This window comes from Podarcis liolepis (assembly GCF_965112155.1).
Source record: "Podarcis liolepis genome assembly, chromosome: Z".
Lineage (NCBI taxonomy): Eukaryota > Metazoa > Chordata > Lepidosauria > Squamata > Lacertidae > Podarcis > Podarcis liolepis.
In genome coordinates this window covers 27798474-27823269 of record NC_139570.1, presented here as the reverse complement: position 1 = coordinate 27823269, position 24796 = coordinate 27798474, and the positions used below count along the sequence as shown (strand labels likewise).

The 24796-nt window shown below is 41.8% G+C and overlaps 1 protein-coding gene and 1 long non-coding RNA gene across 11 annotated transcripts in view; one reads left to right on the top strand and one right to left on the bottom strand.

The window, feature by feature from the left end:
• The window catches only part of LOC310698370, a 758866-nt gene that overhangs the window by 9600 nt on the left and 724470 nt on the right, over nucleotides 1-24796 (top strand). The window lies entirely within an intron of this gene.
• Nucleotides 1-24796, bottom strand: part of ARHGEF9 (Cdc42 guanine nucleotide exchange factor 9) — a 286345-nt gene that overhangs the window by 9672 nt on the left and 251877 nt on the right. For all 10 annotated transcript variants that reach the window (XM_083484960.1, XM_083484958.1, XM_083484961.1 and 7 more), the window contains 4 exons: nucleotides 23231-23360; nucleotides 11873-12004; nucleotides 4126-4369; nucleotides 2824-2892 (listed from right to left, as the gene is read on the bottom strand). In XM_083484960.1, coding sequence (XP_083341086.1) covers nucleotides 2824-2892; nucleotides 4126-4369; nucleotides 11873-12004; nucleotides 23231-23360 — 575 coding nt within the window. The remainder of the gene's footprint in view (nucleotides 1-2823; nucleotides 2893-4125; nucleotides 4370-11872; nucleotides 12005-23230; nucleotides 23361-24796) is intronic.

Here is a 24796-nt window from a genome sequence, read left to right as displayed (position 1 = left end):
CTGTGGCTCTTGAATTTTTGACTCAGGCTGAAAGAACGAGAAAGAAAAGCAACTCATAGCTGAGTTGGGCTGCACAAAAGGGGTTCTTAATGAGAAAATTTCAACATATGTAAAGCTGTGGACTCTCCAAATATGCTCAACGTGTGTGTGTGTGTGTGTGTGTGTGTGTGTGTGTGTGTACCACATATCACAAAACACCAGTTAAGTGTCAAGTGATGTCCTTTAAATGAAACCAAAAGCCTGAGTAAGCATTGGGAGCCCTGAAACCACGCCACTCAGGAAATTGGGGTGCATGCATGACTATGCATGACTGCACCAAGATGCTTTCTGTAATGTTTTACTGATGTACTTGTCCGCACATGCCAGGAGTATGGTCCCAATAGCGTAGGGGTTTTAGAGATGATTTAGAATAGCCCCTGTATACACAACTGCATTGTGTTTGAAGAGCTAAGCACACATACTCCTGCAGCTTCTGCACTGTAAGTCTTGATTTCCCCATCAAATACAAGAGAAGTCGCTGGGCTTTTGTTGTGCACATTTGGATCAAATTCATTCTGTAGGTTTTTCTCCTTGCTATTGTTCTATTCACGTCTCCTCCCTGTCATTTTGCAGAAAGTGGTTACCTACACACTTCCATTTAATGAGTCTACTCTTCATCTCCTGTTGAATACTCTTGGGATATGTGGCATGCCCATTCATGAAGTAAGTGGCAGTTTATTGTCAAGTTCACCTCTGTTAGATTGGCTCATGTTTTATGTTTCACTCCCTTAAACACTTCTTTTTGCTCCTTCCTCACTGCCTTAGGAATTCTATCACTGACAAAAAAAGAGGGTCTATTCCCCAAACACAGGGAACAAAGGAAAGAACTGAAACAGAGAAATATATTGTTGTATTTTATATGTTATAAAGGATGCAACAGACCAGAAACTGGGAACCTGTGGCTCTCCAGATGTTGTCCCACCAGCCCCAGACAGCATACGAGACAGCATATTGAATCAGGGGTGATTATTGGGAATCATAGTCCAACAACATCTAGAAGGTCAGAGGTCCCTTCTCCATATAAGACACAATTACTGGAAGACTCCACAAGAAAAAAATGCCTTGCTGGATGGGATGTTATAATCAAGTGCTGCAGAAATTTTAACCAGTCTCCAGGAGCCACTATCAACAAATTATACAGAATGAGGTGGTAGATTTCTGGGTAGTATCAGACTGCAGGCGTGTGTTGTTTTAACTCCCCCTACCCCCACCATTATCTTAAACCTCCTTGCAGGTGATGAGCTAGTACATCAGAGGCAAAGCATACCTCCTCACTTTGAGCGCCAGCTTACACTTTGGGAGTTTGTTTTATAATGAGCTTTATTTGAGAAATGTATACACTGCCTTTCTGCATGCAGCCTTCAAAGCAGCTTATTGACACAGTTAAAATGTTTGTGTGGCAGCTTAAAGACTAATAACTTTCATGGCAGCACAAGCTTTCACAGACTAGGCACATGCATGCTACGTAACTGTTGTTTGTTTGTACAGAAATCCTTCTAATTGTTATCTCCAGGTTAATGTCTTTGGTTTAAAAGACACATACAGAGAGAGAGCACAATTGGGTTTTCACTCCATTTGTTTCTCCAAAGCAGGAAGACCAAAGATGTCTAATTATATAAGGAATTCCCAGTATTGCAGAAGACATTCACACTGCACAAGGAAGGCACAGCCTGATCAACTAGAGAAACAGAAACTAATTAATTTTATGTTGAAAGCAGCCTGGACTAACATTATACCTCAATTTTTCAGAGGATCCATAGAGAGACAAAGAAAATGAGAAAGCAATTGTTATGTTAAAAAAAACTAAACACAATTAAGTATGCTGTTTTTGTTCGGATGAAGGTCTAAAGCAATTTAACTGGAAATTTAATTGGAAATGTTCATACAGAGTCTTGGGTTGACTTGAGTTTCATTAAGCATAATCAAGGCTATGTTCATAACCTGCTAGGAACTTTTCCTGATATAACTGAGAAGAGGAAATCTACTTCTTTCATTTCAGTGTACAGACGTACCTCGGAAGTCAAACAGAATCCGTTCTGGAAGTCTATTCGACTTCTGAAACGTTCAACTTCCAAAGCACGGCTTTTGATTGGCTGCAGGAAGCTCCTGCAGCCAATTGGAAGCCATGGAAGCCCCATCGGATGCTTGGCTTCCAAAAGAACATTTGAAAACCGGAACACTCACTTCAGTTTTCAATTGTTCCGGAGCCGGAACGTTCAACTCCCAAGGCGTTTGGGAGCCGAGGTATGACTGTACTTTGTTCAAGAAGGAGCATGTGTGCTTTGTTCAAAAGTTCTCCAGGCCACCTGGAGTATGGTTTAATTATGGGAAGATGGCATAAAAATAATGATGACGACTGCCCCACTTAAAGGATGGAAGAATCTGCTGTTTTCCGTTTTTCATTCTTCAGTTCACCGCATTTCTCTATCAGTTTGCAGTTTTTTTCCAAGGTTCTCATAAAAAACTTACTCATTTTCATGCACATTTTTGTAAATATACACATTTTTGCAGGCCATTTCTCCTATTATAATGCAGTTATCCTAATATTTGCACAACATACACATTTATGCACACACTTTCCTCAAATATATGATTTTTTGTGTGTGCGTTTGGTTGGGAAACTGTATTGCAAAATCCAGAGAAGTGTAAATTTTGAAGAATATCTGCATTTTGGTTCATGTATTGGCTCAAAGCATGATAATTTGGTGGGATTACATTAACCAAGTTGGATTCTTCCCCCCTCCCTCCCCCCCCCACCAAAGAGACCATGCACAGGTAATTTACCTTTCTGTTTACTGACTTTCCTTACTGTCATTGCTGCCTGCCGTTTCTGATTTTCAGAAATTTCAAAACCTAAAGAGGGTGTTGGAGGAAAGTGAATGTGACATAAAGGTCAGAACAAGCATTCTCTTCATCATGGTAAAAAATACAATCCCCATATTTTATAGGTGAAATCATGTTAGTTTGATTGTTGTGTACACATACTCTAAATGGAAGGTCAACTTCACCTCATATAGTTTAAGCTAGTGTGCGAAATTAGATTGTCTGACACGGGTGTTCCCAGTGCTACTATTCTTCTGAAGGAGGAAATGAGGAGCCTGTACTCATACCTTGATAAACCATCAAATGCCTCTTCTACCCTTCCCAACTTCCTGTGCCCCTCCGCACTATGGAATTTGTGATGAACTTCAAAAAACCAATAAAGATATGTAATGTGACCATACCACACTCCCTTGTGTGCGCACACAAGAGACATGCACTCATCATGCACATCCAGACCACCGACACATGCATCCCCCTGGTGCTATCTTTGTCACTTCTACATGCACAGACACTTCACACATATACAACTAGATCTCCCTCTTTCTCCGCCCAGGTACATCTCCCCCACCCCCTTTACTTTTAAGGAACACAATAACATGAGAAGAGCCTGCTGGATCAGGCCAATGGTCCATCTAGTCTAGTGTCCTGTTATCAAAGTGGCCAAGCATGTACCTCAAGCAGGACCCAAGTGCAATAGCACTCTCCCCTCCTGTGGTTTCCACTATGCACACATGCACATGACATTCTCACAAAAGAATGGTGAGACTGCCCAAGTAATGCAATCAGTGACCATTATCAGGTCCTGGCAGACAGAATTTCTGCTGTAGACCGCCTCCTCTGCTGTTGACCACGTCCTTCAGTGATGTATGTATGATGGATTGGGGTGGTGGCTTGGGCTACAGGGTAGGCAATTTCAAAAGTCTATATAAGAGCTTGCACACCAATGTTCTGGGTTCTTCCTCCCTCCTGCATGTGGTGAGTGAGCAACTTGTTGAACAGTTTAATAAAGATCAGGCTTACTGGCTGCTTTGCTTCTCAGTATTCTCTGGTTAGCCTCTGTTATTTTCTCCTACCAATAGGGAACCCACTTAAGGACTCTATATGGGTTCTTGGGTACCCCATAAGGGGAAAAGAGCAGATTTTGTTTACAACATACCCTTCAAGCTCAGGTAGCAAAATATCTTGACACGGTCCTACTGGCCAGCAACTAGTCTGGGGTATCAGTAACCCAGCCCACCAGCTGACTTGACCCATGGGGCTCACCTATCTTTTCATCTTCTTGCACCATCTTTCTCTCCTCCCGGAAAGCTCTCAGCCACCGCAGCTTTTCCTCCAGCTTCTTGGCAAAAAACAAGTGCATTTCATCCGTCTCCTTGTTGCGAAGCTTGAAGGCATTCTTCATGCTGACATTGAAGTCGTCATCCCTTCCATCTTCGATATCCAAAACCTCATACCGATCCATGTCAATGCGTCCTTTGTAGTACAGGATGTCTCTCCTTATCAGGTCCTATGTGGAAAGTTGAAAAAGAAAAAGAAGCCATTTTAGAATCTAGGTGGACTTAAATACCAACTTAATGTCATTGGGAGATTTAACAATGTAATCAAAGAGCAGAATATGAAAGGCTGCTAATTAAGGTGGTCAGAGCCTTAGCTGATGAGCGTTCTTAAACCTTATCCTTAATCGTAATCCTAGAGCACTAGGAAATGGGATGTCTGGGTGTGACTGCAGCATTCTCTCAATGCTGGAGGTATGCAGGCAAGGATTGGATAGTAGTTTTCTATTCATCTATGAACTTCAGCCAGGAATCCACAACTCCACTTGCAAGTTTGCCAAGGATACCTTCCTTCCCTCTCCTAGTCTTTTGGTGAGCAACACATTCAGCACCCACAGAAATCCCTACCATAGGACACATATTCACTGTAATCTTCAAGCAGGGAATAAGCAGGAGTCCCTTGTAAGAAGCAGAAGAGACTTTCACTGTTCTCCATACCCCACACAATGGAGAGAAGATTCTCCTAAGTCCTCTGTTTATGCTAGACAGTGCAGGAGAGAGGACCCCAATCATATACTAGAATGAGCTTTACTTTGGCTTTTTTCCATCTTATGCTATCAACATCTTTCTTTTATACTCATTCTTCCACTGTTCCATTCTCTCTAAAAGTACAACCATTTGACAATAGAGGACATTCAGAATTGAGAGAAATCCAACAGGAGCCAAAACCAGTCTTTCCCTGAAGTTCAGACCTAGTTCAAACTGAGTTTGCTTCTAGAATCTGCCATTTCCCTTTTCCCAAGCAATGTTCTTTTTTGAAATGAGGGTGAATGGCAGTGAACACTGTCAACAACAAAGCCAGGTAGTCTAAAACATGACCTGGAGCAGATTTGGGGAAACTGTGGCCCTCTAGATGTTGATGGACTACAAGTCTTATCATTACTGACTAATGGTTCTCTACTGCTGATGGGAAAGCCACAGGTTCCCTACTGCTGATGGGAAAGCCACAGCATCATTTCCAGCCAGGATGCACAGGACCTGTAATTTCCTATGCCTTAAATGTTCTGTTCTGGGAGGCAGGAGAAACTACACATTTCAAAAAGCCCAGCAGGAAATAGCACCCTAATCATACTCCATGACTGTCCAGACCATAAGGTTGATACTTACAAGGTTCTGGCCATTGTCAGCAAGCTCTTCCTATTGCTGATCTTACTCCTATAACTAGTTTGCTGGGGGAGCAGTGGGAGATGGAAACTGGCAGGGAGATTTCAGGGGGAACTCCTCAAGCCATGGTTGTTGTTTTTAGCTCTATCAAAAGAGCTTGGGATTGCAGGGTTTCAAGTGTGCATATGGGATGTACATTTCCCAGAACTGTTTGCTATTTATTTCTAACAGTTTAGGTTTCTTAAACAAATTTCTCTCTGCTTACTGAGCAGCTAGATATGTCTGGCATAGCCTAATATCCCTTCCTGCTTCTGACTTGCTTGCATTGCTTGAACCATCAGCCAGCCTGGCTGGTTGCTTATTCTAGCTCAGTGAATATGCCACACTGCAAATATTTGGAAAGATCTTACAGGAAATTCAACAGAAGGGTACCACAAAACTTGCAGATGTTAGCAAACACCCATCTTATCACAGAACATCTCCTATTCCTATCCACATAGCAAGATATAATATAAATCATCCAAGATTCAAGACATAACTGTTTCTAAGGTCTTAACTTCTGATGAACCTCAGTGCAGCCCAAATGAAAGGCAGGCCCTGCTGTATCAATCATTTACATGACCTGGTTCTAGAAAAGCTAACTCATCAGGAAAAAACACAAACCCACAGAAACCGATTACGTAAAAAGGCACAACTTTATAAGGAGAAGCATACAATAACCATTTAAAATTTAAATAGCTAATTTCAACAGAACTGAAGCAATGCTGTCTTTTACAAGAGAACCATAAACATATCTCAGGCTGTGCAATGTTGATCTCATGACCATTCAAGCAGCAAGGAGTTGAAATTTCTTGGAAATTTTGTTTCAAGGCTTTTGAAAAGCACCTTTTGAAAAGATAAATGTCACACTGAAATACTAATCTTAGCAGCAGGAACAAGTAGCAGACCAAACATCAACAAAATTTAATGGTGAAAAGTCCAGGAGAGGTTTTGGGCCAAGGGTAATCGGCAAATGATAATTTATTTAGACACAGACACACATTTAGGACTGCGTGGTTAAAAAACAAACAAATCCCATGCTCTAGCTACCTGAATAGCTTTTTCATAGGAGCAGTAGGGGAATCAGCTGAGTCAGCTGACCTACATGAGTATTAGGTGACTCAGCAGATAGCCAGTACAACCTGGTCAGCTCACCTACAGAATTATCTTATTTGTAGGTTTGGGTGAGCGCAGGAAAATGGTTGCTTAAAAAGCAGAATTCCTGGGGTGAAAGTTTGGTTCCTAGCTGCATGGTTTTTAAAGGCAACAGCAAGGACTAGGCACCTGAAGCTGGTGATGCAAGGAGGACTGAGTACCAGCCAGAGCTTAAGAGAAAAGGGTAATGGGATTGTAGCAATCAACTTCCCCAGCCTAGTGCCCTCCTGATGTTTTGGGATATAACTTGCAACATCCCTAAGCAATGACTATGCTAGATGGGGCTGGTGGAAATCCAGTCTGAAGTTCAGTTTACCCTCATTTCTACATCAGTTTATGATTTCTCTGTGGATGCATTTCCATCCTCATTTCTTTTAATACACACATTTCTCAGTTCAATTGTGTATATTAATTCCACTAAAATACATACTTGTGTGCACTTTTCCTTAATATACACTTTTTTGGGGGGGCTGCATTTTTCAGTTGGGAAACTGCAACACAAAATTTGGAGGAGTGCAAATTTCAAAGGAAAGCTGTTTTTTTAATTCATGTATTGGTTCAGAAAGAATCCATTAGGTGCAAATGTGCATGAACACATTTCTCCTGCTTTCCTAGTAAGGTGATTGTTTGGTAGGGATACAAATGAATGGGACAGAAGCACTTGAGGGGAAAGGTGAGCAATCCAAGTATGAATATACAGTGGTACCTCAGGTTAAGAACTTAATTCATTCTGGAGGTCAGTTCTTAACCTGAAACTGTTCTTAATCTGAAGCACCACTTTAGCTAATGGGGCCTCCCGCTGCCGCTGCACAATTTCTGTTCTCATCCTGAAGCAAAGTTCTTAACCCAAGGTACTATTTTTGGGTTAGCGGAGTCTGTAACCTGAAGCGTCTGTAATCTGAAGTGTCTGTAACCCAAGGTACCACTGTACTTAGTTTGAGATGCTAATAAGACACCCAAATGCAAATATCAGAAAAGTGTGTGTAGGTACAGATTGCCTTGTGGTTTACATTTTGTTTTTGTTTTGTTTGGTTATGTTTGCACTTTTTTGTTAATAAATCAATGAAACATTATTTAAAAAAACAAAGTAAGTAAGTGCAGAAGGCTTGAATTGAAATTGCATTAAAGGTACAGTATCTGGTCTTATCTTGCAGAATAAGGTAAGTCCAAATAATTCACCAATTCTGCATTCATTCACAGCTTCTTGAATCAAGTCTTTGTTAGTTAGTTAGTTAGTTAGTTAGTAAGTCTACACTTCTGCAATTGGCTTTTGACAGACCAGTTTTACATCTTCCTTTTTTTCCTTCTCCTTTTTTTCTTTTTTTTCTTTTTTTCTTTTTTTCTTTTTTTTTTTTTTTGCCTAGATTAGAATGTTTATGCTGTTTGAAGGAGCTCTCCAGGGTGCTGGTCTGTTTCACTGTGGCAGAGGTTTCCAACCTTTTTGAGTCCACAGCTCTCTTGACCAACTAGCATATTTTTCCGTGTATAAGACTAGGTTTTCCCCCTAAAAAATAGTGTCAAAATTTGAATAAGGAGGTTTCATTACAGATAGTATAGGACGCCAGCAAGGCGGTTATGAGAGGGCTATTTGTCCAACAAAACTCAATAAAAAAGAAAGAAAAGGGACATAACTCTAATATGACAGGAGATCCTCCATGATGAATTCTGGTGACCTTGGTATAAGTCTGATCACAAAACATGACCTGAAGTCATTCAGGAAATGTCCAGAGTTTCTCACATCTTGCATAAAGGTCAGCATGTGTAAATTTAGCTGCCAATACAGTCTATTCACCACCTGAATAGGAGCTATCAAGATAATGGTGAGATAATTTGAAGGCAGAGAGAAAACAAAGGATGACACTAGGATGATATTCTTTCAACCTAAAACCTCCAGATTTCAGTAGTTAGTTTGGCTCTCCTTGCTCCAACAAAAATAACTCACTCACTGTTCTCAGGGAATCAGCACATGTCTGCTTCACTTAAGGACAGGAATACTCCCCCCTCCATTGCTTAACATACTATTATATGAGTCCTGCTGGTAAAATTGTCATGCTCACTTCTGTAGGTTTTGAGAAGACGTAGGGATTCTTTCACTCTTTAGATCAAGGTAGGATTTGCTGCCTGCTTAAACTGTATTTTTACAGCATTTATGTAGTCTCTCATTTTCATTTTATATAATAAACCAAGCTCTCTTTGTTAATTTGTCTCTCAAGGATCTTAATGTAAAGCTATTTGTTCACCTTTAAAAATTACTGGTTGTCCATCTGGCAGTTAAAGAGATTGTTAGGATCACCAGCCCATAACAAAAAGTATTGGATGTCAAGAACATTCATAAACGGACACATATTGTAACTCTAGCAAATGATCCCAAACCTTTATTTAGTGTGTGTATGGATGCACATGACTGCTGGACATGCATGTGAGTTCAGACACATACTGTAATAACTGGATAAGTCTGACTTATATGCACATTTCACGCTCTAGGAGCAAAAAGCTAACTGAATTGTAGATCAACTTTGATCTAGAGATCAAAGACACATAACCCATACATTTCTTTAGAAATACACATGGCTATGATTATGAATGATGCAGTTTTTTAAGAGTCAATGATATTTTGCAGTAAAAATAATACAAACCCTCTTTATTAATTTTCAAAGGGAAATTCCATTTTGAGCTCCTTGGAGGAAATGTGGGATATTTATTTATAATGAATAGATAAAATGTGAATGAGATGCAAAAATTAAGTCAGTGATAATTGGAGCTTAAATCTACATTAAATAAGAACACCTTTAATTTTTTACAGTAGCAGACTGGTGATAACTGTTGAGTTGATTGTATTAACAGCTGCAATGGAACCTCTGCATTAAGGTAACCCAAACTTTGACCCCCCCAATTCAGCAAACTGCATAAATAATTCTAACTGAGAGCAGAAACTTTGCTTTTAAAATCAAGCTGAGCTTTTGAGGGAGCTGCAATTGCAGGACTGTGGAATACAAACAGCTGTGTGTTTGAAATTATTCCTCAAGTCTTAGTTGGCAGAGGCAAATTCAGAGTTCTAAAATTCAAGGAGTAATTCTGGAGAAGGGAATTTAGTTATTTTTACATGGTCCAATTAACCACATCCTTTGAATGACTCACAAATTTAAAAATCAACAAAATGCTAACGCAAATGCAATCAAAGCTAAAAACAGCTGTTACAAAAAACCCAAAAAAAACCTTTGTCAGCCTGTCAGTGCAAAACCAGTAAAACACTTAAGAAAATAAAATAATTTAGAGATAATTTCTCCTAGAAGACTGTGACAACGACACCAATTATTGTTGAGGAGGATATTCCAACACTGTGGCACCACCACTGAGAAGGTTCTTTCACTAAAAACTAGGTGGGAAAACCTGTAGAACAGCTTCTGATAAAGATCTCAAGGTCTGAGCAGGTATATGGAGGAGGAGGTCATCCTTCAGGTATCCCAACTAAAAAGCATTTAAGGCTTTGAAGATTAATACCAGTACTTTTCACCGTGCTCAGAAATGTCATGGTTATAAAACTATGCAAACCAGTATTACAATAGCATGATAATATTACTCAGGAGCTGTGTTTATCCCACAGCGACAGCAAACACAATAGGGTGAGTGAGTCATCTGAATGTATGCTCTCTTGCGCTCAGGAGATGAATTAGAGGAAGAGTGAAACCCAATTCTATCACATCAAAGTTAATTGAATAATGTGGAAGGACCCCCTTTTGTCTTGCAAAGAGAATTACCCATCTCAACCCACAGGGCTTCGATATTGAACTTCCGACACCTTGACAGAAGAGACCTTATTAAAATTAATAAGCATCAACATGAAAGACAGAGCCATGCAGCCCTGAGATTCAAAGTCAATCCGTCAGAAGAAGTCACAGCTTTCCCTCATTGTGCCAATTCCCTGGTGGCAGGGAGGATGCATTCATTGTATCCTGATGTGCTCTGCTGACAGTGACATTACACTTCTGCTTTCCGTGCTGCCCCCCCCCCCCTTTAATCAAATTATGCTGGAACACGGAAGTTGAAAATGCAGCCTTCTACTCTTTTTATCAATAGATTTCTAATGCATTTACAAAAGAAGGCATTAGGACCTTTACAAAAGAACACAGATATAGGGAGAAACTAACAGGAAGAGGTTATACAGAGACCCTACACAACAACCTGGGTATTTGATGCTAGCTTCCTCCCTTCCCACAGAATCCTTTATTCGGTTGTTTGCAGGGCACTAGAGATAAACATGGAGTTTCCAGAGCTTTCCAAACTGTGTGTCGTGACACATTAATGTGTCGACTGCAGTGTAACAGGAACGCTCCCCGAGCTCCTCCTGGAGGGTTAGTTTAACCTCTGGTTTGCTAGTAAAACGGAATTACTGTGTCACAAAATAATGCAAAGCTGAATTACTGTGTCACAAAATGATGCATGTCCAAAAAGTGTGTCGCCAACTTGAAAAGTCTGGAAAGCTCTGCTGTACACCCTGAATCCCCCCACCCAAAACACCTAGTGTTAGATCAAATCAGACCATATTTTATTCTTTTGGGTTGAGGGCCTCTACCCAGAGTTTGGACTAACAACATATCTGAACCATTTTCAGACTGAAAAGGATGAATAAGAAATTAAAGGAAGCCAACTGCAATAAGCAGTGAGTTATGGTTCACCAGGGGTGTCATAACATTCAAAGACTCTCCTCTTTTTCTGAGGGGGCAGTAGACTAAACCCTAGCTGCCTCCAGAGGGCAGCTATAGATTTCACTTGGATTGGTCAAACAACATCTGATCCTTTTATATATGTTCATGCAAAAGTCTGTATTCCCTTTTTTCCACATTAAACTGCACATTTTTCATTAAAAATTCTTTTTAATGCCAATTTTTCAATGTATTTTCCACAAAATACTGATTTCCAAATATATTTTGCTCAAGGTACACTTTTCTAAATGTATTTTATCTTAAAAATACACATTTTAAAACACACTTTGATAAGTGTTTTTGAGCTGAGAACTACTATATCACAAAATTCAAAAGTGCAAAAGTGGGTGAATATCTCTGTTCCAATGGGCACAGTAGTCTGTGTGGCACAGATCAGGTAAGTCCTCACAGGAATTCACAAAGATTAAATTCTTCATTCACCCCAAATTTCACTACCTTTTTGCAGAGAACCATCTGATGATCGAAGAGGAAGAAGACACGCTGCTGGCTTCGTCCATACGGCTGATAAATCCAGGACATCTCTCCTGTATAGATCAGCTCAGAGCTGCGATCCAAGATGTCCTCCCCCTAGAGAGTATGAGACAGATGGGAGAATAAATTATCCTACCTATCTAATTAATGGAGCATCATTTGACAACAGGGTCCTCCTATGAAATGCAATGGAATATGGAACATAAAACAGAGGTAGAAAATCTTGCTTGCAGAATGGGAAAAATCCTTTTTATTTTCAGGGACTACAAGCAACATGGACAGAAATTTAGTATGCTATATGCAGAAATTTAGTTGTTTCAAACTTCCCACAGGGATTCACATGTACCAATGGATAATAGTACATACTTGAAAGTGATAAGGTATTCCTTTTTTTCCAAATTGAATGTGAATTTTCTTACTTCAAATTTTGACTTTTGAGAGCTTTAAGACATATCCGTACTTCATGGTTTGACAAGCCTTAAAAATGAAATCTCATAAACAGCTGTCAAATAGTATCATTATATGCCAACTCCATCTATAGAACAGATATGCAGTGAAAATGAAACACCATTGCATGCTAACATCAAATAGTATCAGACACATCTACCATTGCATGTCAGCTATCAAATACTGTCAGATATTAACTGTCGAAATGAAATATTTATGTGAGATAATAAATTTAGCAAACATTTCAGCCTCCTGAAAATATCAGACATCAAAATTTGCAGGAGACAATTTCAGGTAACAAATTAACTATTCTAGATGTAGGGAGGAAGAATGTGTAAATCACAGGTGGACAGAAGATTGATCTCTGGGTGATTTTCAGTAGATGAGCAAGGATTCTTTTACCCTCAATAACAGCTGCAACAAACTTAGCCTCCACCTCCGAATTATACGGACTGTGCAAGGACAAATTGTTGGGTTCAGAACTCTTTACAGTGGTACCTCTGGATACGAACGTATCCGTTCTGGAGCCCCGTTCGCATCCTGAAGTAAATGTAAAACGTGACTGCACATCTGTGCGTGTCACGTTCTGCTGCTTCCACGCATGCGCGTGACGTCATTTTGAGCGTCTGCGCATGCGGCAAAACCTGGAAGTAACATGCTTCGTTACTTCCGCGTCGACGCGGAGTGCAACCCAAAAATATTCATCCTGAAGCTACTTTAACCCGAGGTATGATTGCAATTACAAGAGTTGTTTTCTCTGTGTGTGGCTTTTTGCATTAGGCTACTGAATCATTGGAATCTAGCAGATTACTCTGCTGCAAGCCTGCTGATACCTGCTGTAAAGCCATCAAATGTCAGGAAGGAACCTGGATTATCAGGCACTGGCTTCTTCTTCTTTTTTACACTGGAACCAATAAAAGGATCCAGCATATCTTGCTTGCCTAGATAGACGGAGGAAAGATGCGTACATCTGTAGAAAGCTCTGTCATCTGCATGGTGGGAATGCAGCCTACTGTACAAAACTAGGGGTTGTGTCTGTTGCTTTGCCCTCTTTTACCTTTGGCTCTGCCACTACGAGCCTGTGGCCCCCAGAAAACTGCCCACAAGGCAATGTGGCCCTTCATCTGAAAAAGGCCCCACTCCCATCCTTGTACATCAAGGATGGGGAACCAGATGCTTTTGAACTCTACCTCCCATCAGGCCAGGATGGTGGAAGCTGGAGTACAACACCATCTGTAGTCTACACAGTGGAGGCAAGAATCTTCTCTTCACTACTTTATACTAACTTTATGTTACAAATTAATCAATTTTTTCAAAGGCTTCTGTTTCCTTTTTTAAAAGAGAAATTATTCAAGAAAACACTTATTGGCCATCTTATGTTTTGGTCAGGAAAAAGGAGAAGAACCCTCTGCCTAACAAAAATAGAACATTTGCTCCTGGAGCCAGTTTTAGAAGTAGCTAAGGCCTGAGGACTTGAATGCCTCTGCAAGTGCTCCAAGATAATTAACTGAATCAAAAGTGTTGAGTCCCTGCAAGGGATGGAGAAATGAGACTGAGATTGAAAAAGATCAGGTTTTTATTACACTGAATACTTTGGGAGCCCCACTTAAATGCACTGTATCAAGGGTATAAATAGATGCATTTCAAATCTCTGTTTGCAAACATGCACAGACCGGCTTAGGTGAAAAAGCTGGCAGCCTCAGAGGTCAGTATGAATTCCATATGCAAAAGTACAGTCAGCATTTTTCCTCCAAGACACGGTGATGTGCCCTGCAATGGTTAGGTTGGAGGAAAGATGCTTTGGGGATGTGGAGCCTAACATATAGGGAGGGGCTCCAGGATGCCTTCTTTTATTTTTTATTTTTTTTAAAAAAGACGAATATTTAGACAAGGTTTCCCCTGACACAATCCCCACACACGTAAAATAGATTACAAAGACACAATTTCAAACAAAATTTACATATGAACATTGAAAGTGTTTGTAATGAGCATAGTCAACACAAAGCCCAAGCTGCCTCTCACACAGTGACCATTCAGCATCTTTCAGATAGGGGCTCTCACACAATGCCTTAAAAACACAATAGGTGACCAGAGTTCATCTAAGGACAGCTGTAAGGCAGGTCATCCATAGTTGCTATAAGTTCTGAAGCATACGCAAGACTCTGTCTCCTTGACCCAGATGTGTGCTATGTATAAACATACCGGTTTTCTCCTCCACCTCCCTAGGGAGACTGGTGCTTTGCTCAGAAGGTACTGGATTCTCTCCACATATTATATATCTTTTAGAAAGTGTGATGATGACATTTGGGGGGCAGTTTGGCAAAGGTTGTTAGTGTTCATGAATTTCGAAAATCCCATTGACATCAGTGGGGATGTTCTTTAGAAATTAGTCCATACACCAGTGCACTTATAGAAGCATGGAAGAACAATGGGTTGCACTTGACCAAATTATTTCATGATCTCTGATGTGGGCTTGCAATGAAATGGTAAACCAATAATCCAATACAAAGAGTCTCCATATTTGGTTGGCAATTAAGTGCCCATGCCTGGCAAAAGGATGGTTTCTGCAGCCCTTTTCATTAGCAGGTTGGTCATGCATGACTGACAGCTTATTAGCTTCTGCCAGTGTGTTGCTTCTCTTTCCTATGCTCCACTTTGGGCCATTATGTAAGGCCTCTTTATACCCTCTTATCCCCCACATTCTATGCCTGGTTATGCAGAAAAATAGAGAACAACAATGCACTGTGGCATCCTGGGCCCTGATTCACAGCTTTCATCAGCAACAAGGATACAGACACTCAGGACCTCCAGGTATCACTTCCGTGATAGCCTCGACCCCCAGAGAGCATGGAGCATGAGACCTGCTTGAAGAGGATTGACTTTCTGGCCTCTCCCATGGTGGGCATAAGGGTTTTCGGATTCCCTAGTGACCCCTTGAGGAGAATGAGGAGACTAGGGTTCAAACACTGAATAGGGTTGAGGTCCACCAGTTTCCAACACTATTTTCAGGACATTTAAGACTTCCAATGGGAGTAAAATTTTGAGCTTACCTGATCATGTGAGGTGGCTGAGCATGGTGTGTGAGAGTTATTTTCAGCAAATATTTATCCAACCGACTGCAGCCACCCCCATTTCCTCATCTCAACACCCTCCCCCGAAAGGAGGGATTCTGTGGGTCACTTCCAGATGACCTGTTCATTCAGCATTTACCCTGGTTTGTTTGCACAAAGTTTGCAAACATCAGCTATTCTTTTAGAACTCGTTTTGATTTGTCTGCAGGAAAGTGCAATGACATTGCATCAAGCAAATGTTATCCCACACTTTCCAGTGCATTTCCCAGTCACTTTCCTTATTACAAAAGGTCCAGTTTTGGGAGGAAATGGGTTTGTTAATCAACTTTAATCATGCAACCTGAATTTGCCTGTATGCAATTGAATCCCAAGTGAAAAGAGCAGCAGTCTGGAAGCACCCATGACTTTCACCGAAGAGTGATAAGTTGGGGAGTGCAGACCACTGGTGAAATGATTCAGACCACTGGTGAAATGATTCAGACACTCAGACACCCCTTGGCCACCTCAACAGTAAGGTAAGAGTGACAAATTCCTGGTACCCCACCCATGAAAATTTCATCAAAAGTTCACTCCCCTTTTATCAAACAAAGTTCTTTTCTCATTAACTGGTGGAGAATGGTTGAAGGAAATTGCAGAAGGAGGGTTTTTTTTGGCACTGCACCAGTTGCATTATTCAGCAAAACATGCCCTTTCCATGACTGAGCCTCCAGTGCTTTAATGATTGATTGATCAAAGTTTTGGGTGATAGAAAGATCAGAAAGAATGAAAAAAAGCAGGAGAAATACCATCTTTTTCATCAGCCTCATTTTTCAGACCCTCTGTTGCCGGAGACAGGAGTGGGGGATAAAATAACCTTCTTTTCTTGCAGAACTTCCATATGAGTTTCCCCCTCCCTCAAAAGGTTATCTCTTGTCAGACTGCTCTAGCTTTGAAAACAGGAAGTTTGCTGCATGCATCATATTTTTTTATTCACAACGGTCTTTGGATTTAATAATGCGGCATTAGTCCGCAGCCAGCTCTCACACATTACATAATTAAGGGCACGGAGGCTTCCATTAGAGGTTCCATAAATAACTGGAAGGTTTCTGAGCTAGAAGAAATTTAAAAGGACAGTGCCAATTACATTTTTCTACAGTTATTCATCTTTCAGTGAATTTAATATTACTGGAAAGCGCAAAAAATCACACCTCAGAGAATGAGAGTAGCACATTAGGTAAGGATAAATCTGGCTGGGCAGGGGGATAGAAAATTTGACATATTAGATGGTGGAACCATCTGAGCTTCAGAACACCGTTTCTCAGACAGAACAGCTGTATTTACAGTTAACTCTAGGGGCTAACATGGTGAGCACAAGGAAAACTGTAATCACTGACAGCAGAAGTTTCAATAACAAGTCTTGAAACACAGTAATTTATTGAATACAGAAAGCCAATACAGAATGGATCCCAGTTGCGGACGGGATCCATCTCAGAGCTCCGATCGGATCCTGAGGTTTCTGCAACCGGAGGGACCACTTCTGTGCATGCGCACAGCGCAGCAGAGTGCTTCTGCACATGCGCATGGGGTGAAACACTTCCAGATTTGCCACTTTCGCAACTCAAAGTTTACGTTACCCAAGGGTAACATAAGCCGAGGTGCTACTGTAAACAGTTGAATCCAATGAGAGAACATATGTATTGTATTACGCTTGTGGTAGTGAAACCTCGGGCACTGATTGGCTGAGCTGCTTCCTAAGGCACGGAATGTTCATATGCTCAGGGAATGAAACAGTTTGCGGTTCAGATTCTGGGAGGGAAGGACCAATAGTCTGTTTGGCTGAGATTAAAACCTCACACAGAGAAAGGCCAGGGCTGGCAGGAAGTCCCGGGACAGAGGGTAGCCTAAAGATGGGATGGAGTGATAGGTGCAAACAGTGCTCCCCCCGCTAAAAAATGTTTAGGGGTTCTATCATTTTCCTACTCATCTTGAAATACTGGCTCTCAATGAGGCCAAACTTAGATTAACAAAATGTTTAGGGGTATGCGTACCTCTGCGTCCCCCCAGAAAAATAGCACTGGGTGCAAAGCATGAGAGAAGGCCGTGAAAGGACAAAGAGAAACCTGAAGGGTAGGGGGTATCCAACAACACTTGAAGACCCAATATTGCAGAAGACTGGCCCAGACCAGGCTGTAGCTTTAGGAATTGAATGATGTTATCACTACACTGTGACAACTAAGGAAAAACCTAGTGGGACGACAGGGGACAACTGTGTATATCCCTGAATTTGTGCATTTGTGTGCATTGAAAGCAGTGGGGAATTTCATATTTGCATTTCAACTACCAAAATCTTTTCTATGAGGCAATTGGAGCATAATAAACTAAGAGCATAAGAAGAACCTGTTGGACCAGGCTAATGGCTCATCTAATCCATTATTTTGTTCTCACAGTGGCCAACCAGATGCCTGCAGGAAACCCGAAAGCAGGACCCAAGCACAAGAGCATTCTCCCCTCCGGTGGCTTCTAGCAACTGGTATTCAGAAGCACTACTACCTCCAAGCGACGGTGCTGCAGATGACACTCAAAATGCTGCAAATGACACCCACTGCACCACTTCACCTGCAAAACTTCTCTTTAGTGGCTTTTTAGAGCTGCTTCCCCATGTTAACAATTTACACAAGGCAGGCACGGCACATAAGGTGGAGCAAGTCACCTGAGATACTGACTTCCCCTCCCCTGCCTGGTCCAACAAATGGACCATCCTGAATAGGTCCCCTGGATCCAAGTGGTCCCCCCCCCAAGTAAACATGCTTAAGATTGTTCTGCACAGCTGATGACTACTGAGTTTTAGCTGCTCCCCCCTCCCAGTTCCCTTTCCCCTTGGTTGACTTCATAGCCATTAGTAGCTTACTCTCAATCTTGATAAGGCTAAAGGAAGATAAACTCAGAGAACAAAACCTGAGCTGAGCTAGAATTAAATGTCTGATGGCGGGGCGGGGGAGAACACCACTATCTAGCTAACCCACGGGCATTTGTGTTTTGCAAAGGCCGACCCCCAAATTTAACCTTCAAACTACAGGATTAACAGAACAACCTTGAGGGCCAAGCAGAACTATGAATACTAATGCTGACACAAATAGGCCAACAAGCTTGCTTCTACTTCATGTTTCCAAATCCTTCCTCAGATGTGCCATGGTTGTTTTAGAGCAAGGGTGGCTAACCCCCTGGTACAGGAGCCTGATTACCCCAATCCCATAAAAAAATGTCTGCCCTCTCCAGCTCCTCTGATGATAGTGGCAGCAGGAAAAAAGTGTGGGAAACCCAGCTAAAGTAGACACAGTGGGTCACAACCAAGTAGCTCCTACTCAACATTGCATGGCTGACAATTGCAAAGACCACCAGGGGCATTGGTAGAGTTGTGTGTGTGTCCCAGACCGGGATCTTCCCCTTTGAAGCATAAAAATGTAACAACAACAACAACAACAACAACAACAACAACAACAACAACAACAAGTTGTTACCCTGCACATCTGGCTAGGTTTCCCCAGCCACTCTGGGCGGCTCCCAACCGAATATTAAAAGCACAATAAAACATCAAACATCAAAAACTTCCTTAAACGGGATGCCTTCAGATGTCTTCTAAAAGTCAGATAGTTGTTTATTTCCTTGACATCGGATGGGAGGGCGTTCCACAGGGAGGGCACTACTACCAAGAAGGTCCTCTGCTTGGTTCCCTGTAACCTCACTTCTTGCAGGGAGGGAACCACCAGAAGGCCTTTGGAGCTGGACCTCAGTGTCAGGGCTGAACAATGGGGGTGGAGGTGCTCCTTCAGGTATACTAGGTATACTAGGCCAAGGCCGTTTAGGGCTTTAAAGGTCAGCACCAACACTTCAAATTCTGCTTGGAAACATACTGGGAGCCAATGTTGGTCTTTCAGGACCAGTGTTATATGGTCTCAGTGGCTGCTCCCTGTCACCAGTCTAGCTGCTGCATTCTGGATTAGTTGCAGTTTCTGGGTCACCTTCAAAGGTAGTCCCATGTAGAACGGATTGCAGTAGTCCAAGCAGGAGATAACTAGGGCATGCACCACTCTGGCAAGACAGTCCACAGGCAGGTAGGGTCTCAGTCTGCGTCCCAGATGGAGACATCTGCCCTGGACACATATGCATATATATTTGCCTATGCAAATTGCATACAAACCGATGCAGTGAGCCTGTGCTCCAGGTGTTTATAGAGGTTCAAAATACTTCTATTTGCCCACCTCTAAACTCTCTCTATGCTTCGAGGGAGCTGTGAGGCAGTTCATTAAATTAGGGTATGGATCAAGTTGTTAAGTCCCTTTATGTTCCTTGTTCTCAGTTTTTTAATCACTCTAGACATACCCTTCTTTTGCCTCTGCACTCAATTCCTCTTAATTTCCTATGTTCAAATGAATGGATGGGTTGCCTGTTCAGGAAGCAAAGGGGTTGACAGGTGCAATACAGACCTGCAAGGGTAGGCAAACAGTTGCTGTTAATGCCATTGCATTATTATCCCTACAAATTAATTTCAATGCAAAGGAAACACAATGCAAAATGTGAGGGGATGTAATTAATTATGGAAAATTAGCAAAATAAATGCAAGAACAACAGTGAATGCCAATCGTTTTCATTGCATTGATCTCTGTTCTGAACAGGAGACAAATAAGTCAACCTTGGCAATTTCCAATCCCCTTTCCATTTTTGTCAGAATTCTCCCACATTCCTAACTGCACAACAGCCCTCAATTCATTTTCAAGGCATTACACTTCAGCTTGGCCACCCTTGTGGCAAATTGATCAGTTCCTCAGGCAATTGAACATTCCTTGCAAACAAGCACCTGCTCAGCCAATTAATACAAGAAGTTTAATAGCCACAAAAGCACTACAGTACTCTCCTCTAAATGGTTGGTATGCTTGGAGTGCTTTCATTTTCAAACAGGTTACAGTTTTCTTTTTTAAAGTGACTTCTATTTGGGCAGCCTCCCGAATGATTTGGAAAATTAATGTAAAAAAGATAATCCCAAGGAGAAAAAATTGGCAGATAGCCACGGTTTGCTAAAAGTGAATACCTCAAAGTAGTAATGGTGGTGGAATAAAAATAGCAATCGATCCAAGACAGAGGTCATATTATCCTTCCACCCATACATGAATATTAAGCATCTTGAGGCTGAAATGTTCCTACACTGAGCTCTTTTTTTATATATATATACAGCATGAGGATCCTTACAAATGAGTCACATGAGATCACAGGCAGGCATCAAAATACAGGGAAGTCACATCTGAGGCTATATTGCCTCCCAAGCAACTGCTTTTGAACACAAGCAATAATTCCAGGGGTAGCCAATGTTGTGCCCTCCAGATGTTGCTGGACTACAACTCAGCTGGGGATGATAGGAACTGTAGTTCAGCACCATGTTGACTACCCCTCCAATAACCCACAATCAATCTGTTGCAAACTGGTTTAGCACTTGCGAGTTTTCTTTCCAAGTTATACTTCCACTCATCAAAGTGACTCCCAGTGAGAATCAAAAAGGCTTTTGTTGGGACTGCACTGCTTAAAAAAAAAAAAGGGAAGGCCATTGGCCCTACATCTACTACCCCATTTTTCCTACATGAAATCTGTGAGCCTGACTTCCACAAAGAGCCCTAAGAAGAGAGAGAGCAAGAGGCCTTGAAGGTGCTGCCACAGGTACCTGGAGAGAACTGAGCAGGCACAGGGGCCACTTGTACACAACCTCTTCCACTCTGGTGAGATGGCTTGTATTTCTATTTAAGTGATAATGATAGCTGCATCTATATATGCAAAGCAATCTATGCAATTTCATGAAAAGTGTGTTCTGTTCTCTTCTCCTTTTGGGGTTTGTGTGTGTGATGCATTAAGTGGTCACCCTATGTGTATATGTGTGTGTGAGAGAGAGAGAGAGAAAGGTGCAAGATTCAGCTAACACACACTAGCTCTTATTTAATCAGATTGCTCTGTTGCATATTTTAAGTATCAAAGCTTATATTTTAATGGGTTTGTTTTATTGGGTGTTTATAGTCACATGCTTGTGTGGTCTGTTTTCTATAGTTGAAGCCTGCTAACAAGCCTATATTGGCATCAGATGGCATATAAAATAAATATATAAATCATTTTACTAACCAAACTCCTCATGACCAGTTAAATCTCTCTGGTGGTCCATCTCCACACTGTGGCAAAATAGCATTTGAGAGGTTGGGTGTGTCTCATTTTATCCTGGGACGGAACCTGCCTCCCAGCAACTCCCTTAATCCCAGCAGAAAATTTTAAGGAATCTGATCATTCCTTTCATTTGCCCACACAGTTATTAAATATAATTGGCTGTGACAACCCACATAATTTCTTTACTTCACAGCTCATGGCAGCTTAAATGTGTCTGCTGAGAAATCCCCTGATGCTTTTTGTGTTGGGAGAGATTAAAGAGTTAAAATGGACTGCCAGATCTACTATGCCACAGTAACCATGGTGATAGCACGGACATTATAATAATATTTTCTACCTGGTTATTATAACAACTGTATAACAATATGCAAGAACTGAGACCTGGTTTGCTTATTTTCTTCTTTCCTTCTGCATTGTCTCTATTAAATTGCATGCTATTTTAAATTCATTTATGTACTTATTTTAAGATGTTTATACCACCCTTTGTAATATATATCCCTGGGCAGTTTACAATACAAATTAAAAATGGTAAATACAGTAAGACAAAAGCAAGTGTAAATGGAAAAAGCATTATAATATTTTTAAATGACTTGGTAAGTGACTGTGTAGAGAATAGCAAAGTATTTGCCTGGTGCCTTAAAGATAAAAGAGAAGATACCAGATGTGCATTTCTTTGAAGAGGGGCCTCCATAGCTAGGCACCACAGGTGAAAAAGCCTGATCCTGCTTCCACCATCCACCTTATATCTGATGGCAAGGGTACCTGGAGAAGGACCTCAGTAACAAATTGTAGCATGTGGGCATGTTGAAACAAGGATAGGTACCTGGGGCCAGAAGCTTTAATTTGCTCAGTACATTGGCAGAACATTAGTATGTGAGTGCAGTAAGTTAATAAACCCATCAATCAATCAATCAATCAATCAATCAATCAGTGTGTCAGTTTCCTAGCCATTCCTACACAGAAGTAACATTAGCAGTCAAAACAGGGTCAGTCCAAGACATTTGGCTGCCGGGGGCAAAGGATAAGATGCCCTCCCCATTTTGCATAAAGAAGTCAGCTCTATGGGGACTTTACTCTTTCTTTAGCACCGGCAATGGGAACAGCATCCTCCATTGCATCCAAAGGCAGCAAGCTAGTTTAAGGGACACAGAGCAGATTGGGTGGCCTGCTTCATGCCCCTCAACATGTGTCACCTGAAAGGGCTGTCTCACTCTGCCTAATGGTAAGGCCAGCCCGGAGCCCAAGGAACTGGAATATACTAACAGATATAACAAACTAGCGTTTCAAATGAGTATCCCAAGGCAGCCCTCATGCATTGCAGTAGTCTAACTTTGAGGCTGCCAGAGCATGTGGACAAGCTATCTAAACTCCATCAAGAGTTGCAGCTGGAAATCAACAGGCAAAATAGTGCTTTATACTACAGAGGTAGCTTGGACCTCTCAAGATAAGCTCTAAGAGTCTTTCGGTGAGAACATCACAGGCTGCGTTTGTCACAGAGAACCTCCTACAAATGCAACCTCCCAGGTAAAAGTGCAATAACTGTTTGCCCAGAACATAAGACACTGGGTCTGATCTGGAGCATCACACTGAACGATGGAAGAAAATTACTGTTCCGTGTGCAACATACCTCCCAGTCCAGAACTGAGGCCTGCCACTGAGCAATCTTGTCAATGTTTTCCAGTCTCCTTTTCCTCTCGTTTATCTGCTGAGTCACATTCCGCATAACGGCAAGAGCTGCAGCCACATACCTGTAATCACTATGCAGAAGAAGGGGGGGGGGGAGGGAGAGAGAAACCAGCCTGAGAAATGCAAATGGGAATTTTAGTAAGATACTCACTGGTAAGCTGCCTTAGACCAGGCCGGGGCATTGGTTCATCATAGAATCCGAGAGTTGGAAGGGACCCCATAAGTCTACTCTGCCAGGCAGTGACCCTCTAGGGTCTTAGGAAGGGGTCATCCCCATCATCTCCTACCCAGTTCTTTTAACTGCATTGAAACTGGGACCTCCTGTATGCAAAATACGTGCTATTACAAAGAGCCATGGACTCTTCCCCCATCCACTTTAGGCTGCCTTCGCTTGCTCATTCCACACAGGCAGTTACTCCCTGGCTCCAAGCAGAATTTTCTACCCAGCTGTGGTCTCATTATTCATTAGAATATCAAATCCAGAGCTCCATGGCTGGAGCCAGCAGAGAATACACAGTGCGTAAGTGGCCTTGCAGGCCCTGAAGACAGAAGAACGGAGGCCAGTCAGTTCAACTGTGCTGTAAGAGGTTTTTTGTGGCCACAGAGTGATTCAAGGAGTGCCATATGGCACCCTTCTCTGCCCTTTTAGCCCAGGCAGTGTTGGCTCTCACTGTTGATGGCTTGTGAGCTCTCTATGCAAATCAGAGGGGATTTTTCTGCTTTCTGGGTGTGTGTGTGTGTGTGTGTGTGTGTGTGTGTGCATGCACATGTGCGTCATGACACAGAAAGAAAATAGCCTCCTGCCAGGGCCAGCAAGGACAATGAGCAGTCTTTTGAAAAAGTGATGTTGGAATCAATGCTATTGATTTCTGCCTTATGCTTTACTTTCCATTCCAAGAAACCTTAATGTTCATCACAATTGGAGAGCCAGACAGGGCCAGCTGCCATCTCAGTGTCATCATAAATTTATGATTAACTCGGGACTTACTATTGACTGCTGACTAATGAGAAAAATGAAGAAGCCTGCTGAGCATATTTGCGTCCTGGTTGAGGCCGCACAGCTGCGCTGGCTGGAGACAACAGGAGGCGTAGTGCAAAATATCTGGAGGGCACCAGGTTGGTGAAGGTGCTCTGCAGAGTCAGTTTCCTTGTTGAGCAAGAGGACTGGAGGTGTACAGCTGTTGTTCTGAAGTATAGCCCTTTCCCCACTAGGGATGAGCATATAAGTATATTCCCAGTTCATTTTGGATGTCTTCGTTCATAAATCCACCCTGTCCCATTTCTGCTTCAATTTGCAAATTGGCTTTTACACCACACAAAGCTTCACATTGTTTAGTGTGCGTGTGTGTTTTACAAAATTACGTATTTTATATGTGCCATGAGTTCCATGGGGATGTCATGGAGCAGATGGCCAGATCTTGAGGAGGAATGGGGAGAATTTTCAGAGATATGCAAAACCCAATGAATAGCTGGATCTGCACATTGATGCAAGAGGCATAGATCAGGT